This window comes from Rhamphochromis longiceps, linkage group LG5 (assembly GCF_057381845.1).
Source record: "Rhamphochromis longiceps isolate RC_006_pf linkage group LG5, R_longiceps_female_GT1.1, whole genome shotgun sequence".
NCBI lineage: Eukaryota > Metazoa > Chordata > Actinopteri > Cichliformes > Cichlidae > Rhamphochromis > Rhamphochromis longiceps.
In genome coordinates, this window is record NC_140561.1 from 36,357,877 (window position 1) to 36,373,525 (window position 15,649).

Sequence of the window (15,649 nt, forward strand, 5' to 3'; positions counted from 1 at the left end):
TGCAGTCCCCCCACAAGACCTGCATTTTTGAAGATTCTCTGGCCCAGTCGTCTATCCATCACATTGCTTGCCTATTTTTCCTGCTTGTACCACATCAACTTTGAGGACAAAATGTCCACTTGCTCCCTAATATATCCCACCCACTAACAGTACCATAATGAAGAGATAATTAGTCTTGTTCACTTCTCCTGCCAGTGGTCATAACGTTCTGTCTGATTGGTGTACTTGTGGTTCCTAGAGGTTCTAAAAGTAGAATTGGAGCCAGAGGCTTCAGCTATCAGGCCTCTCTTCTGTGGAACTAGGTCCCAGTCTGGATTCGGGAGAGAGACACCCTCACTTTCTCTTTCCCCCAGTCTGTATTTTGTGTTGTCTCGAGGGTTCTGTCCTTTTCATTTCTTGTCTCTTTTCCCTCAACCCCAGTAGGTTTCTTCCTATGGAAAAATTCTGACCATTGAAAAATTATTCCTCGCAGGGAGTCTCTTGATTGTTGGGGTTTTCTCCTGAGTACTGTAGATGAGATCACTATTTTTGTGATTTGCTGCTATATAAATAAACCAGAATTCAACTAAAAAATAAGCTAAAATAACTGAAGTAACCTGAATTTGATTCAGCTGAACTGAACTGTAAGGACTAATTTGGTTATGGCTTAGCAAATTGTAAAGTTGCTGTTTTAATAATGTCCACATTCAACAATGTTTAACTATGATTTGCACTGTGACTTGCCTGACCATGGAGAATTAGACAGGGCTACAACATTTCACTGCTGAGCAGCTAATGAGGATATAGCTTTGTTATTCATTTAAGCCTCTAGCAGAATGGGTAAGCAATTAGAGTTGGATGGCAGCCATTTATTACACATTATTTCCCATCTTTATTCAAAAGTTAATAAATCTCTAATTCTATTGTTGTCTTTTTTAAAGTACTTAATGCCCTACAGGGTAGGAGGGATTAATAGCTAAGTCTATTAAGTTAACTGTTACAATATTTACTGTAACTAGTATTTTAGGAATGCATCCTCTCTATTTAAAAGGCCTTGAAAGACTTCTGATGAAAAAAAAAAGATTCAATTCAATCTGTATTGCAAATATTACTTTAGCGGTGAAAATTATTCATCATATATAATGTAAATAATATTCAGAGGAAAACTAACCCCCGACCGTGTGTTAGTATCGAGGAGGATTGTGGCACAGAGAATACAGTGGAGGGTGGGTGACGATAGCTATATTGTTAGATTTATGCATTAGTTTGGTTTAATGGTATCAACACAGCCTGTCGGAATTGCTTCCCACACCATTTCAGCACTCTGGGAGAGATGGTTCAATTACTGTGAGGGAAGTTGGCGAAGTGAGCCACGTGTGAGACACCAGACTGACAGCTATTTAAGAAGGGGCCTCATAAAAGAGATTTGTGCCTATCTCAGCTGGTGCTGTACTGGTGCGAGCTTCGGCGGAGTGGTCTAACGGCTGCAGCACTGAGCCTCTTTTCCACTCCTACCCACCTTAATCTGCAGGACTGAGTGCTCCCTGCCCGCATTATGGATCATTTAGTAAAGCCATAAAAGCTGAGGTGTTTTCACATGAAAAGTTATTTCTTCACTACTTCTACTGTGATTCATTCCTCTCTCATCCACATAAATGCCCTAGGAGAGAGGTGGGGAGAGAGTGAGGCAGAGAATGAAGTATAAGGGGAAGAAAAATCTGCCATGTCATAAAAACCAATGACCTGCTTACATTGATCCTCTTCAAGATCTCAACAAGGATTTAGGGATATTTTTCATCTCTTATGACAGAGATTGTAAATCTAGTCTTTGTTAGCCCTTGAACTTGTCTTTCATATTTTACGGGATCATATAATTATTTGTTTCCTGGACAAAACTGTAAGCCATTTTGATCTTAACCTCTCAATAGTTTCCAGCTTTTGTACTGAATTTTAAACAAATAAATAAATAAATATTAAAAAAAACCAAAATAAACAATCAAACACAAAATGGCAACTTTGGATCTTACATTAAAAAAATACAAAAATACAGTGCTGACTATCCTTCCCTTTAAAAGTGGAAAAAGAAAAAAAAAATCCTTCAAAGGTATCAAACTGAAGTTACGGATAATTCGGATACTTCCTGTATCCAAACTGAGTGGTGGGGTACATCCTAGTTAAGCAAATGGATGGACAGGTGTATCGGCATTAACACTTTGCTTGCACAAAGTCAGTTCCTTTAGGGAAACTAAAGACAGTTTTCAAGTAATTTTGCTTGATTTTATTTCTAATGAAAAAGTAACACGCTAGTCAATTTCACACTATGATGCCTCATAACCAGTGTTGGGACTAACGCGTTATTAAGTAACGCGTTACAGTAACTACGTTATTATTGTGGTAACGAGCACGGTAACTAGTTATTATGCCAAAACCGGGAACGCGTTACTCATTACTGGGATTTAGATAGGCTCGTTATTCGTTACTTCGTGTGGTGGCTATCGCAGAGCTTTCACAGATTCAATAACATTAGCAAGTGGTGGAGGCCAGCAGGTGGATGAAGGAAAAGGGAGGCAAGAGGAGAGACCCGAAGCAGCCGCTGGTCCGAGAGTGTCAGGTGAACTGAACTTCAGGTAAGAAGTTATAACCTGCAGTCCATCTGGGTCAGATATGAACCAAGTTTAGTTGGAGTTTATTTCCGTTGTGCTGACTTTTTCGTACTGCGTGCTAGCTAGCATGACGGAGTTTCTATACAGCTGGGTGGTGCTATGTTACTGATGTTGAACTTTATTTCGTTCATAAGGTTAATTATTAGAGTTGCCAACCGTCCTGTAAAAAACGGAATCGTCTCGTATTCAGAGAAAATATTACGTGTTTCGTATTTAGGTGAAAAGAAACACAGTTTGTCCCGGACTTCAGCTACAATGAAAAAGACACAAAGCTGGAGTTACTGTGTCTTTGCTGCACAGCTGACTCTTCTTCTCTCATTCTCTCCCCTCCCTCTCCTGTTTCTACTTCAGTCATGAAACTGATCAATGATCAGCTGATCGGCTTTTCTCTCTTGTTTGTTTATCGCCCACTTTGCGCCAGAAAGAGGAAAAAAGCGGATGTCGCGCTAAACAAAAGCGGCACATTTAAGCTTGATCAGCTGTTGTTAGAATTTATTTAATATTACTTTCTAGTATCAGCTGTTTGCTGGAGCCACAGCTGTAAACCTGCTGGTCATGATGTCGGTTTGGTTATGTGGTGAGAGGGAAACATGAAGATGAAACCAGGAGATGTCCTTACTGAATCATCAGAGCTGAACAGGTGATGGAGAAACAGGTTTACCTTTTAGGTGACACGAATGAGTTGAAGGGAAGTTATGAACTGTTTCTGAGAGACAAATAACCCCAGGATCTTTTTCTATGTAGCTGACAGCTGGTAACTGTGCAGGGGCGGGTCTAGCAAAGTGTTGCCAGGGGTGCATGTAGGGCATTAAAAGGGAGAGGGGGGCACAAGGAAATACTTTCTTATTCTCATTTAAAATGTCTCACTTTTAAAAAAATAATTATCTGAGTCTTACAACAAACGATTGATAGATTGATACATATATACCATCAGAACAGTGTACATCACTGTCACAACAGCGTTTGTTTTCATTCAAAGGCTTTATGATTTTTCCTATAATGGTGGGCCGGTCTCTAGTCAAAATGCCCGGGACGATTTTTTTGTCCCAGTCCAGCCCTGTATGCAGCTCATCTGCAGTCTGGTGTTACCTACATCTTCCTATTCAGAAGGCAGAATTTCCGAGTTCTGAGTACAATCGAAAGCACCACGACTGCAGTTTTTGTGTTGGATGTAAAAAGCAAGGATAGAATGGCTAGGATAGAATCAGGCGTGGGATTTCTCTCGTGGAAATGTGCACATTATTTTTTCCTTTCTATTGGTAGGTGGCACAGTGCACTTGTGGCAAGTAAGCAAGCTAGAAGACTGGCACTCTGGCTGGGTATCCAGTTACGGAAGCAACACATTAACAAGAGAATTCTGAGTAAAACCAAAGTTACTTTCCCTAGTAACTAGTTACTCTGAAAGTAACGAGTAACTTGAAGTAACTGAGTTACTTTTGATAGAAGTAACTAGTAATGTAACTAAGTTACTAATTTAAAGTAACTTACCCAACACTGCTCATAACATACTGAAACACACACTGTTGCCCTCCTCCTCCCACTCCCCCACTCCTGGCTTTACGCATTGCTTTATACAAATAATCACTCACACACACACACACACACACACACACACACACACACACACACACACACACACAATTAGATCAGCCAAAATCAATTGTTTCAAACACTGTGGTTAAGCGCATAATGTTGGATGTTACGAGTCATATACATAAAGGTGGCTGACAGACCATATTGATTGTAAGTTGCTCCTGCCTTATCTCATTGCTCTTGTGAAACTGGTGCTCTAAATGTCTCATCTACTGTTAGCATGACAGGCTCGGGAGTCCCTAATGGTAACTGCAGTAATTTGCAGCCTTCTGCACAGCCACTAGGGTGATTATTACTCTAATCCTCTTGTGTACTTACATTACATACAAAGGGAGCAAAAGGATGGGGAAATGTATCTCTAACACCCACTTTGCTGGTATTAAATTGAAACAGAGAGACTAAGGTCAAAAGATGAAGAAGAGAAAGAAAAAGAAAGAAAGACGAGAGGCAGAAGCTGTTGTCTTCCTCACAGAGATACTCCTACTTGCTTTATTTTGTTGCGTCATTTTGTTGCTTCATCACTTTTTTATATTATACCATAGTCTTTATAAATCATTTTACTAAAACAACACTCAGTGTCACAGAAGAGTTTAAAAATGTATGTCAACCGAAATATAGAACTTTATTAACAAGTTTTTTCAGTTTTACTGTTTTATTATCTCCAGTGCTATTCTTTCCTTTATCCACTACAAATACTCTTTAAATGTCAGTCGCTCTGTTCATTGTGTAGGCTACAGTCTAGAATAAGTGATCTATTTTTTGAAGTTGAGGTAGACAGCTTCAAGAAAGGGCCCAAAAAGTACATCTCAAAATGCTTTTTCTTCTTTCTCTACTTCTGACTTTAAATCAGTGTCAGTTTCTATATCTAAATTCAGGCATCTATTAAACACACAGTGTCACACACAGAGATATATCACAGCATATTCTTTACCATGTAACAGTGATAATATCCTCTACCTTTGCATGTTTTCATACTTGAAATCAAAACAGCTTCTTTTAAAGTAAAAACAAGTCACAAGAATAAAATATTCCAACAACAGCAACTGTTATATCAAAAAGATATAAACATAAAATGCAAAGGCCTTTAATAATTACACAGACAACATACTGTGAAGTGTCGAAATATTTACCAAAGCCTCAGATGATGTCAGTTTAAACTGCATAGCAGTGTCTTAAAGAAAATCTATGTTGGCTAATGGAGTTTGTAGTTTGTCCATTTGTCCATATAAAGGCCCTTCCTTTATATTTTATCTTTAAAAGATACGATCAATTGGGGGTTAACCAATTGATATGCTAATTTAAACTGAGGCTACGGTTGTTTGTATTTGGCACTGCATCAGTTTGGGTAATTAGAGGAAAAGATGAGGGCAGTGGTCACTATCTCTGCTATTAGACTGTTATTTGCCTGCATGTTGTTCTTTTGACACTGCAACATGTCAGTCAGGGCTAGAAGGTTAGAAGCTACAACGATGATGTCATGTTGTGCCACATCTATGCCACTCAGAGATACTGAGTTCCTCTCTAATGGAACCACATCAATCACAGGATTAGCTCTGTGGTAACTTTTCACCCTGTAGTGATTTCACTACTAAGATCTGACCCTCCTCGCCACGTTTCCAACTGACCTTTGTGTGGAAGGGAAAGATGACTATCTCAGTGAGTAAATGGTTTCGCCCCATACAAACGGTGCTTCTTTGTTAGTCAGTTCACATAAAGACAGAAAGAAAAGGATGTCTTAGTATGCATGTTGAAACACGATGTAATACTGATTTCAAATTGGAAAAGGCCTGTCTTTATTACTTCAATATTAGCTGGGCGTGTGAAGCATAAGTATTAGCTTGGGGTGCCACAGCTAATAATGTCTCCACAGTATATGTACTAGATCTAAAAGCTCAATCTATCAACTGCATAAGTGTAGAAGATACAAAACTATACAGCTATGTAGTATTGTCAAAGAGTTGCACCATATTAGTTTAACACTACTTAAGCCTCCATGTCTGTAAAACTTTTCAGTCTTAGCTCAAAGCTATGTACATAAATATTTAAACACTCTCAATGGCTGGGGAATGCAAAGAAAAAAGAGATGGATCCAGTCCGGCTATTGATGATGAGGCTTCACAAAACACAAACATTAGCCGATCACACCATCATATGTAAACCACCTTCATAAGCATCATATTAAACTTGATGTATAAAGGTAAATTCCCAGTCCAAAATCCTATTATAACATCGATTACCAGAAGATGCCTAAAGCAACACAAGTATTTTCCCACTTCTAACTTTCCAGACTGACACTGAACCTCACTATGTGGGTTTTGCAATATTAATAACACCATTTCCGAGGTAGTTCTCACCTGTCTCAATAAGTTCTTATGTTTTTGTCTCGCTAGCTAGGATTGAAATTAAAATGCAGAATTTAAAAAACAAAAGAAAAGAAAAAAAATCAACAAAAAAAACAATAGATAGATTTAACTGGCACCAAATAAAGAATAAAATAAAATAAAATAAATGAAAAATGGAAAAAAATATTATCATTACAAAAGTAGGTAATTATTTTCAAAAGACTATTGCTATGACAACAACATTACAAACATTACAATGCTATATATTCTTTAGGCCAGAGTTCCCCAAAGTGGGGGGCACAGAGCCATTACAGGGGGGTGGGGGGGTGGCACGGTATGAATTAAAAAAAAGAAAAAATAAAGAGCGCTTGGACACTGCTAGCATAATGGACAGGTTTTTGACGGGGCTCCCACACAAACGCAAAGCAGAAGATGAAGCATCACCAAATATGTTTCCAAACCAACTTCATTCCAAGCCAAATACTAGAAAATATAATGAAGCATATCTTGCCTTTGGCTTCACCTGCACAAGTGACAAGGTAGGACTCTGCGACAGAATTAGTTTCCCCTGCATTGGGAGCACGCGTTGGGCTGTCCAAATCACGGACAAACAGTATCCCACAGTTGTTTATGTTTCTGAACCCATTTTGTACAGAGAGACACTATTTGAAAAATGTATTGATAGCAGTGTTGAATATTATTACACAGGAAAAATACAATAACACGTAAAATAATTACACCGTGATGCTTTTGCCTTTCTAAATGGAGGGACAGTGCGACTGCGTGTGTATATGTAAGTGTGTAAAACCTGCAGATAGTAAGATTAGCAGTATTTTGTCTATATCCGCCATTGTAGAAATTCATCTCATGTAAACAATAACGTGGCCAACAGCGTCACGTGAAAAGAGGTACATACCCTTGACGTTTCGTGACGAACTCAGTATTCCTCGTCCACACGTAAACGCAAAAACGGAGTTTTCACAAAATCTCACAAAAAAACGCCATTTGCGTGTGGATTATTATTATTATTGCACGCAGTCAGGCTAGCTAGTTCTAACCAATTCCCGTGATTATGCTAGGCTGAGGAACTTGACAAATAGCTCTAGTTTAACTCTGATCTTTCCTTAAAGCCATGCTAGATTGTCTTTCTAGCCAGATGCTACAGCTATAGGTCCAACCAACTTCTTTTGCAAAACCAAGTCCTAACCAACGGGGCATGAGAATGGGGCCTCAGCAGAAAGTTACAGACAGTTTCTTTTCTGCTCTTCAACAGTTGTTTGTATATTGCAGGTCTGCACTTTGGTGGCTAAGGGCAAGAGCACTTGTAAACTAGATGGACAGTACTCACCTCCAATCAAAGGTGACATCACCAGACAGCTGGTGTTTATTGGGCCCTGTTTCCATGTTCTCCACATTCCTGTTTCCAAGATGTCTGTCTCCATCTCTGCCTCCCAAAGTGTATGAAGAGTCACTTAGCATCCTTTGTATCAAGAGCCAAGGCTACTGAAGTCAGTGCATTGGTTGCCTCCTCCAGAATCAAAAAGGGAGCTGCCAGTGTCTGGAACTAGCCCTGAGGAACCACTCAGTAAAATTATGGACGTCTTTCTCATCTAAGACTTTAATTGATGTTATTGTTACAGCATGTAATAGTTATGCCATAACATGTTCTAAGAGTCCTCAAAAAACCAAGTCAAATGGAATCAACAAAGAGTTTTGTGAAAAAGAATCAACTCAAATCTCACATTTTTAGTAAGACAACAAGATTTCACATCTTAAGTCTTGAGCAGGATCAGTGTCATGTATTTTGGTATTTTTGTAATATTTGTAACATTTTTCTTCAACCTTTATGATATTCTTTAGAAAACAACAAATCATAATACAAAATGATTTACGGTTATATTTACCTCTTGATTAGTATCTTAACCTACTATTTTATTTTAAGTACACTCACTAAAAGTTGCTGGTACTTTTAGGAAGGCGCAGGGCTTTTTGCCAAAGATATAATGCATATAATTTTATAATGGAAGGATAGGTACTTAAAATGGACAGACCCGTACATCCAATATTACCTTGCAAATGGACGTGAGGCAACATTAGCTTTTAACATTGCAGTTGATTTACATTTATTATAGCTCCACTTTGATTCAGAAAATACAGTGGAGGGTGAGCTATAAAGAGAATGATGACCTGTAAGTTTGTAAGTGAGAAGCCATTAATCAAACTGACCGATAATGTTTAGTTTTAATTTCAAAATACAATAAGTTCTTTATCTGCTTTGGACTTAAAGAACTTAGAAAAAATAAAAAAGTTATTTTTATGTACACTGTGAATATTACAGATCTGGATTACTGTAGGTGTGACAGTACGCAAAATTTTCTACAAAACTGAGCTCAGATGAATGCAGCCCCAAACCAACTCTGCCACATATTCTGCGGTTAGACAGAGTTAATGGTGGTGAACAATCACTGCTAAATGATTTGAGAAATGCAGAATTTTAATATTATTTAACGCGACTCATTGTTGTGCATTTGTAAGGTAGAAAACAAAAAACAAAAAGACAGATGGAAGTTTGACTGTCCTCAACTTGCTAGTAATGCATGCAGCATGAAAAAACAAGACAGGTGGGATGCGACTAGTCGAACAAGCAACTACTCGAACATGTAACTACTCGAACACGGAGACTAGATTTGTAGTTGCAGCCAGGGTCTTCTTGCTGTGTGGTACTGTTCCATTATTGTGGCAAAAATAATGGAATCAGTAAACATGTAAATAGAAAATGCATCGATATTATGGCAGTTAATATAATTACGAACCAAGAAGCATAGTTAGCTCAAGTACTTTTACTGGTTGTGCTGATTCAAATTGATCTTTCACAGTTTATCATCATGAATTGGAGCACACCTGTAGGTTTCCATGCTCCCTTTTCTGTTCCATCATAAACGTATGCATGATTCTATGAACAACATTCAATCGTTCGTACGCAACAAATCTGATTTAAGACAGCAATTTCATTAGACACACATTTTCCACAGGGCAACGTAGAGCTCAGACCTTCATGCTTCATCATCAGCTTCAGTACTTCTAATTATTGCAGTTCTCCTTAACAAATACTGCTCAGTGGGTGAAAAAGGGTTATTTTTAAGAAAGAAAATGCTGAGTATACTAAGTATACTAAGGATACAGATAGGCAACCAAATAGGATGCCCTAACAAAAGGGGCGAGGCGAGCATAGAGAGGCTTTAAGACTATGACAAAGACGAGTGCCGGGAGACATGACAGGGGTAAAGATGAATATGCCTCTGGCAGTTGAGTCCTGATTACTTTCTTACTGTTATGGCCTCACGTGTTCCAAGGCAATTTGGCTATATGGCTGAGCATAAAACAGCACAGTGAGCATATCACTGGTGTGGTTAATGCTTGCAACCTGCTTCCATCACAGCAATATCAGAAGAGCTGTGTCCAAATTATTTGAAAGTGATGATTCTACTGAGGTTTTGTGCATGTACAATGTTTTTTTTTTTTCCACAAAGAAAAAGACAAATCAAATTTACAGTAGATGTCAGCACATGTTGAACATGCTCATAGGGCATGACGACAAAATTCCACTGGGAATTCATTAAACAACAGTAACAGAGCAGCAACAAAATAAGAGGATACCTATAAATTCTGAATGATTTTGAGACACATTAACAAACAAAATAAAAACTCAGCGTTTATAAGACAGGTCTTGTTTTTGTTTTCCTGGAAAGGCTAAAAAGTCAATATTTTGTACATCCCACAATGTTAGTACCTTCTCAAATTTCTATATTGCTCTGCCCCACTGTCTTTTGCTCCCAAAACAAAAACAGGCCACAAAAAGCAATAAAAATAGCACAAAACCAGTTTGTGTCATAAAGAAACATTTTCCTAAAACAGCTGGACACTGTAGGTTTTACCAGATTCTACTCAAACCGGTGTAAGATGTTGTTAGGAACTATTTTAAAATGCGGATTAGTAAATTTGTTGATCCAGTGGAAAGTAGGGTTCTACAGAATTATCCAAAATAAAAAGCACTGAAACTATTATAAGATATATCAATATAGCAAATGTTATACTTTTACATTTATAAAAGTATACGTCCAAACTAAGTGACATTACTGTCGTTAAAACATGGAAATGTCAGTAAAGGTGATGAGCTGGGAAATGGTGAGTGCCAGTCAAACAGGTCAAAAGAAAAGACACATGGATGAACCATGAGAATGCCTGATTTAGTGGTGAATGTTATGTCATTAGTGGTAGCACACCATGAGAATATGAACTGTCTATTTATTTCTTATATAATCTAAGTGAGACGTGGCAGGGTCAAATAAGGGACAGAGGTAGAAGAGTTATGATCATTAAGATTACATAAACTATTATTAACCAAGCATGGCTTTTAAGGCTGCATCTCACTCTTTCTTGAGGACAGCTCCCCTGTGCTCCCCAGGGTTTTGCATCATTTTCTGAAATTGTGTTTATTCCTTTTCTCTTTATCATGCTCCTGTTTTTGCTAACTTTCACTTTCCTTTCTCTCACCGACTCACACACGCATGCATACACACGCCATTCAGTTTTAGAGAGCAATGTAGGCAGAAATGCCCATGCTTTGGATCATGCTGAGGAAGCAGGAATTAATTCCAATCAGGCTTGAACAGGAAAGAGCCATTCCATTTTGCACCACTCCTGGAGTCACTCAAACAAGAAGCACCCCTGCCTCTACTGCATATGCATGATCACACACACACAAACACACGGACGCATATACCCGTATCGCACAAACCCTTTGGAGTAAATATGGTGATATTGCTTAGCAGCTAAACAAAATTTTGTCTATTGAATATCAGCTGTCTTTGACATTAATACCACGCTAATGAAGCCCTTGACACCCTCATTCACCTGTCTTTTCCATTTTGCAAATAGTTTGAAGCAGCCATGGATTGCTGCTAATATACTCAGTCACAATAAAAACACGTTAGGATTTAAAGTATTGTAGTGTCATTTTTACTGACAGTGTACTCTCTCCATAAACCGCACTCCTGGAGCACTGTTCCTATGTTGCTCTTTCCCTCTTGTTCTTCCTTTTATCATTTGCCTCAAAACAGTGTTAGAACACAGCTTATCTGGGAGTAATGCAATTTGTTTGCCTCTACTTTCTTTATATGCCTGCACTGTTTCTTTCATTTTCTACTTCCTACTATCGAGAGTAAATTCAGTGACTCCAAATCCATTTTCATTTAACATAGCTATCTTACATGTCTGCTTTTTCATATATCCATCTCTCTTGTGGAGGAGAATTTTAACATATTGCTCTTTCTGGCACTTTACGCCTTCCCTTGAGCCCATAAAAAAAGCTCACACACCCTACTTATGTATCATGAAAATAGCTGCAGTAAAACTTGCAATTCCATACATTACAGGCACCCTTGGGCTTTGCTATGTACAGAGCCTCAAACAGTTATCCAAATGGTTCTTGTCTGACTGCGCTAGACATTTTCCAGCTTACCTATGGGTGACAACTCTGCCACGCTGCCAATATAGGGTCCTTCCAAGAACTTGGGTTCACTGTCATTGATGTCCTGGACCTTGATGACAAACTCTGACTCTGGCTCAAGGGGATCATTAGAGAGCCGGTCCCGGGCCTGAGCCCTAAGAGTGTAAAAAGCCTTTTCCTCTCGGTCTAGTCTCTCTGTGGCATGTATGTCTCCTGTAAGCTCATCAATGATGAAGATGGATCCAGCTCCTTCTCCAGAGATAGTATATTTGATGTTGCCCTCACCATCATCAGAGTCTGTATGGATCTGTAAAAAAAAACAGAGCAGTTTTGAGAATGATGACTTCAATAAAACACACACATGCATTCCATCTTTTACGACTATGCAATGTGGTACGTACCGTAAAATTTCTAAAAAATGTTTTGTTAGTGTCATGATCAAGTTGCATATTGATGATGGTAAATGGTACATGGCCTGTATTTGTATAGCGCTTTACTAGTCCCTAAGGACCCCAAAGCGCTTTACACATTCAGTCATCCACCCATTCACACACAGGTGATGGCAAGCTACAGTGTAGCCACAGCCACCCTGGGGCGCACTGACAGAGGCGAGGCTGCCGGACACTGGCGCCACCGGGCCCTCTAACCACCACCAGTAGGCAATGGGTGAAGTGTCTTGCCCAAGGACACACCGACCAAGACTGTCCAAGCCGGGGCTCGAACCGGCAACCTTCCGATTACAAGGCGAACTCCCAACTCTTGAGCCACGATCGACAATAATTCATTGAATCAATGTTTATTTTGTTTTCTCCATAACAACTAGTTATATTATCAAAAGTATAGTTTTCTATTAAGGTTCTATTAAGGTTTGGGCACTAATAGTCATTGTTAGTACCCAAACCTGAATGATTTGGGTACCATTCAATGTTAGCTGAATGCTTATAAAAGTCATAATTTGTTTAAAACACAAAAACTGATTAACTTTTTAATATGTAAATATTACATTTATTTATATATTAAAAACTCTGAGTTGAAAAGAAATCCACTTTAATGTAATGAACTTGCTACTGCTGTTGTTTTCCTTTTATTAGCTATTACTTTACGAGTGTTGTATTAATTTATTCAGATTGCAATCAAGTACTGTTTTGTTGGAGTGCATTTGAACGCAGGCTAATTCAAACCTTTCTACTTTAACTGAACATTTTGATACAGACAACAAAGCTATCTGTGAACCTCAGGCAAAATCTGCTCACCCCGTCCTAGCAGTCTGACGATCGGGGCCAACCAAATCAAACTGCAAAACTGTGCTTGAACCACGACAGGGATTACAGTCCTGTTTAAGCACTTGTTATCACATGGCTGACACACCACACTCGATGACACCTCAAAGTATTAGAAACTGTTGAAAGTTTAGAAAAAATATCTGAAGTGATCCTTGTCCAAGTTGAGATTATTCTGTCACATATTTGCCAGGTATCTTATTTTTATGATTTTGTTTTAACTGCTGAGAAAAGGGTTAAAAATGGACAACCCCCAAATGATATTTGGTCATCAACCATGACCATAAGAAATATGTGTATTTTATTCATCCATTGACTTTTCTTCTCTTAGGGTGGTAAATCCAATTCAAGTCCTTCTAACTACTCCCTGCAGACTAGCCATCATCAGTGTGGTGAAAAAAAAGACACCAGAGTTCCTGTGATGATTTACACCTTTTCTGCACATTGTGCCCTTCACAGGATGTGACGCCCAAATTAGGAGATCAAAGTCATTCAAAGACTCTTAAATGTAGAGACATGGAGGTGCTGTGGCTGAAAAGTGAACTTAAAAGAGCCCTTATAAATCAGAGCTATAGTTTCCCCTAATGTGATTAGAAGACATTCCAGGGGTAGCAATAGGAGATGCATTGGTCCCCCATCCTAAACTCCCCTTTGGCTCTTTAGTGAGCATTAGACCTGCTTGCTCCTGCTCCCTCTCCCTCTCACTCACCTTCTATCTAAAATTATAATTCAGAGCTGTCTATGCAGTGTAACTGTGGTTCAATCTACTCAACAGACCAGAGGAGAGGGGAAATCGCCCTGGCCTCCCTGGTTAATTTTTTATAAAGGCTTAATTAAATACAGGCCTCTATCACCCTTGCAGGGATTTTCATTAAGTATTTGTCGTAAAACCGAGGAATAATGCAAGCCTGTGCCTTGATATTGCTTCCATCATCCATTTTCTCCTTCTTTTTTATCTGTCTGTTTTTGCCTATTCTCCCCATTCTGAATCTTCCTGAAGACAAATACATGGACAGTCAGTGGAAATATACTGCTGGATACTTTGGCGGTATCAATATTTCAGTTATAATAAAAAAGAAAAAAAAGGAAAATAAAAGTTTCATTGGTCCAGACTGTGAAAGTTATCCAATAAAAGTGAGCACACGCTTCCACCACTTGATATGTTTCCTCCAGACTAAACCTCCTCCTGAATTTCTAAATTAGAATCTCAGGAGAGAAATGCATGTGTGAAGTGTTGCCATCTTGTGTTCATTCAGTTCCACAAATGTTGGCACAACAAGTCCTGCAATTAAATCTAAAAAACAAACAAACCATGAAAGCATTTTTATAATGACCTATGTCAGAATTCCTGAAACCACAGTGTTTACTCTTTATAAAATGTGACAAATAGGGGAAAAAATGGTAAGAAGGTAACATGGCAAAATCACACTCTCCATCTCTTGACTAAATGGATCTCTCTTGGCTCCCTTAACTCTTAACCCCTTTCTTGGCTGTCACTTGGGAACTCAAAGCTTCAGCTCCCTCCACAGATTTTGTATAGGATTGAGTTCTGGAGACTGGCCAGGCCACTCCATGACCTTAAAACTTCTTCGTTGCACTTCTTCTTTTACCTCTCTTTCGTTGCCTGGCAGTATGCTTTGGGTCATTCTATTCTAGAAGACCAGCTTTCATTGTTTTGTCTTAGGGAAGGAGATTCTCCTCCAAGATTTTACATTGCCCCATCCCCTAACCCCTCAATGCAGTGAAATTGTCCGGTAGGCTCATCTTGAAATGTTTCCACCTTGGTGGTTGAATGTGGTGATGATCTTCTGTGGGTCATACTTAGCGTTTTTCTTTCTTTAAATACACAAGGTCAAACTGATGACAAACAGCTTGATTTTGGCTTCATCTGACCACAACACTTTCTCCAAAATATATTCTGAATCATTTAGATGCTCACTGGCAAACTTAAGACCAGCCTCTATCTGTGCCTTCTTGAGCAGGGAGGAACTTGTGGGCGCTGCAAGATTTCAATCCGTCACCGATGGTGGTCTACTGATTGCTAAAAAGCTGTTTGTGTAGGCGATAACACAAGCCTACACAGTCCCTGCATGTTTTGTCCCTGACTGGGACAAAACATGCAGGGACAGTTTTGTCCCTGATGTCCTTTGACAGCTCTCTGGTCCATAGCATTGCAGAAGTTGGAATGAAAAACAAGCAAACAAAAAAAACCACGATTTATTTATTTATTGACTTTAACCCGTGTGGTGCATGGTTGATATTTTGTCTTTTTATACTAAAATT

The 15,649-nt window shown here is 38.8% G+C and overlaps 1 protein-coding gene across 1 annotated transcript in view; it reads right to left on the minus strand.

Moving 5' to 3' along the window:
• LOC146670506 (cadherin-22-like) overlaps positions 1–15,649 on the minus strand; it is a 49,081-nt gene that overhangs the window by 9,151 nt on the left and 24,281 nt on the right. The window contains exon 2 of the mRNA XM_085407776.1: positions 12,099–12,393. Within this exon, the coding sequence (XP_085263902.1) occupies positions 12,099–12,393 (295 nt within the window). The remainder of the gene's footprint in view (positions 1–12,098; positions 12,394–15,649) is intronic.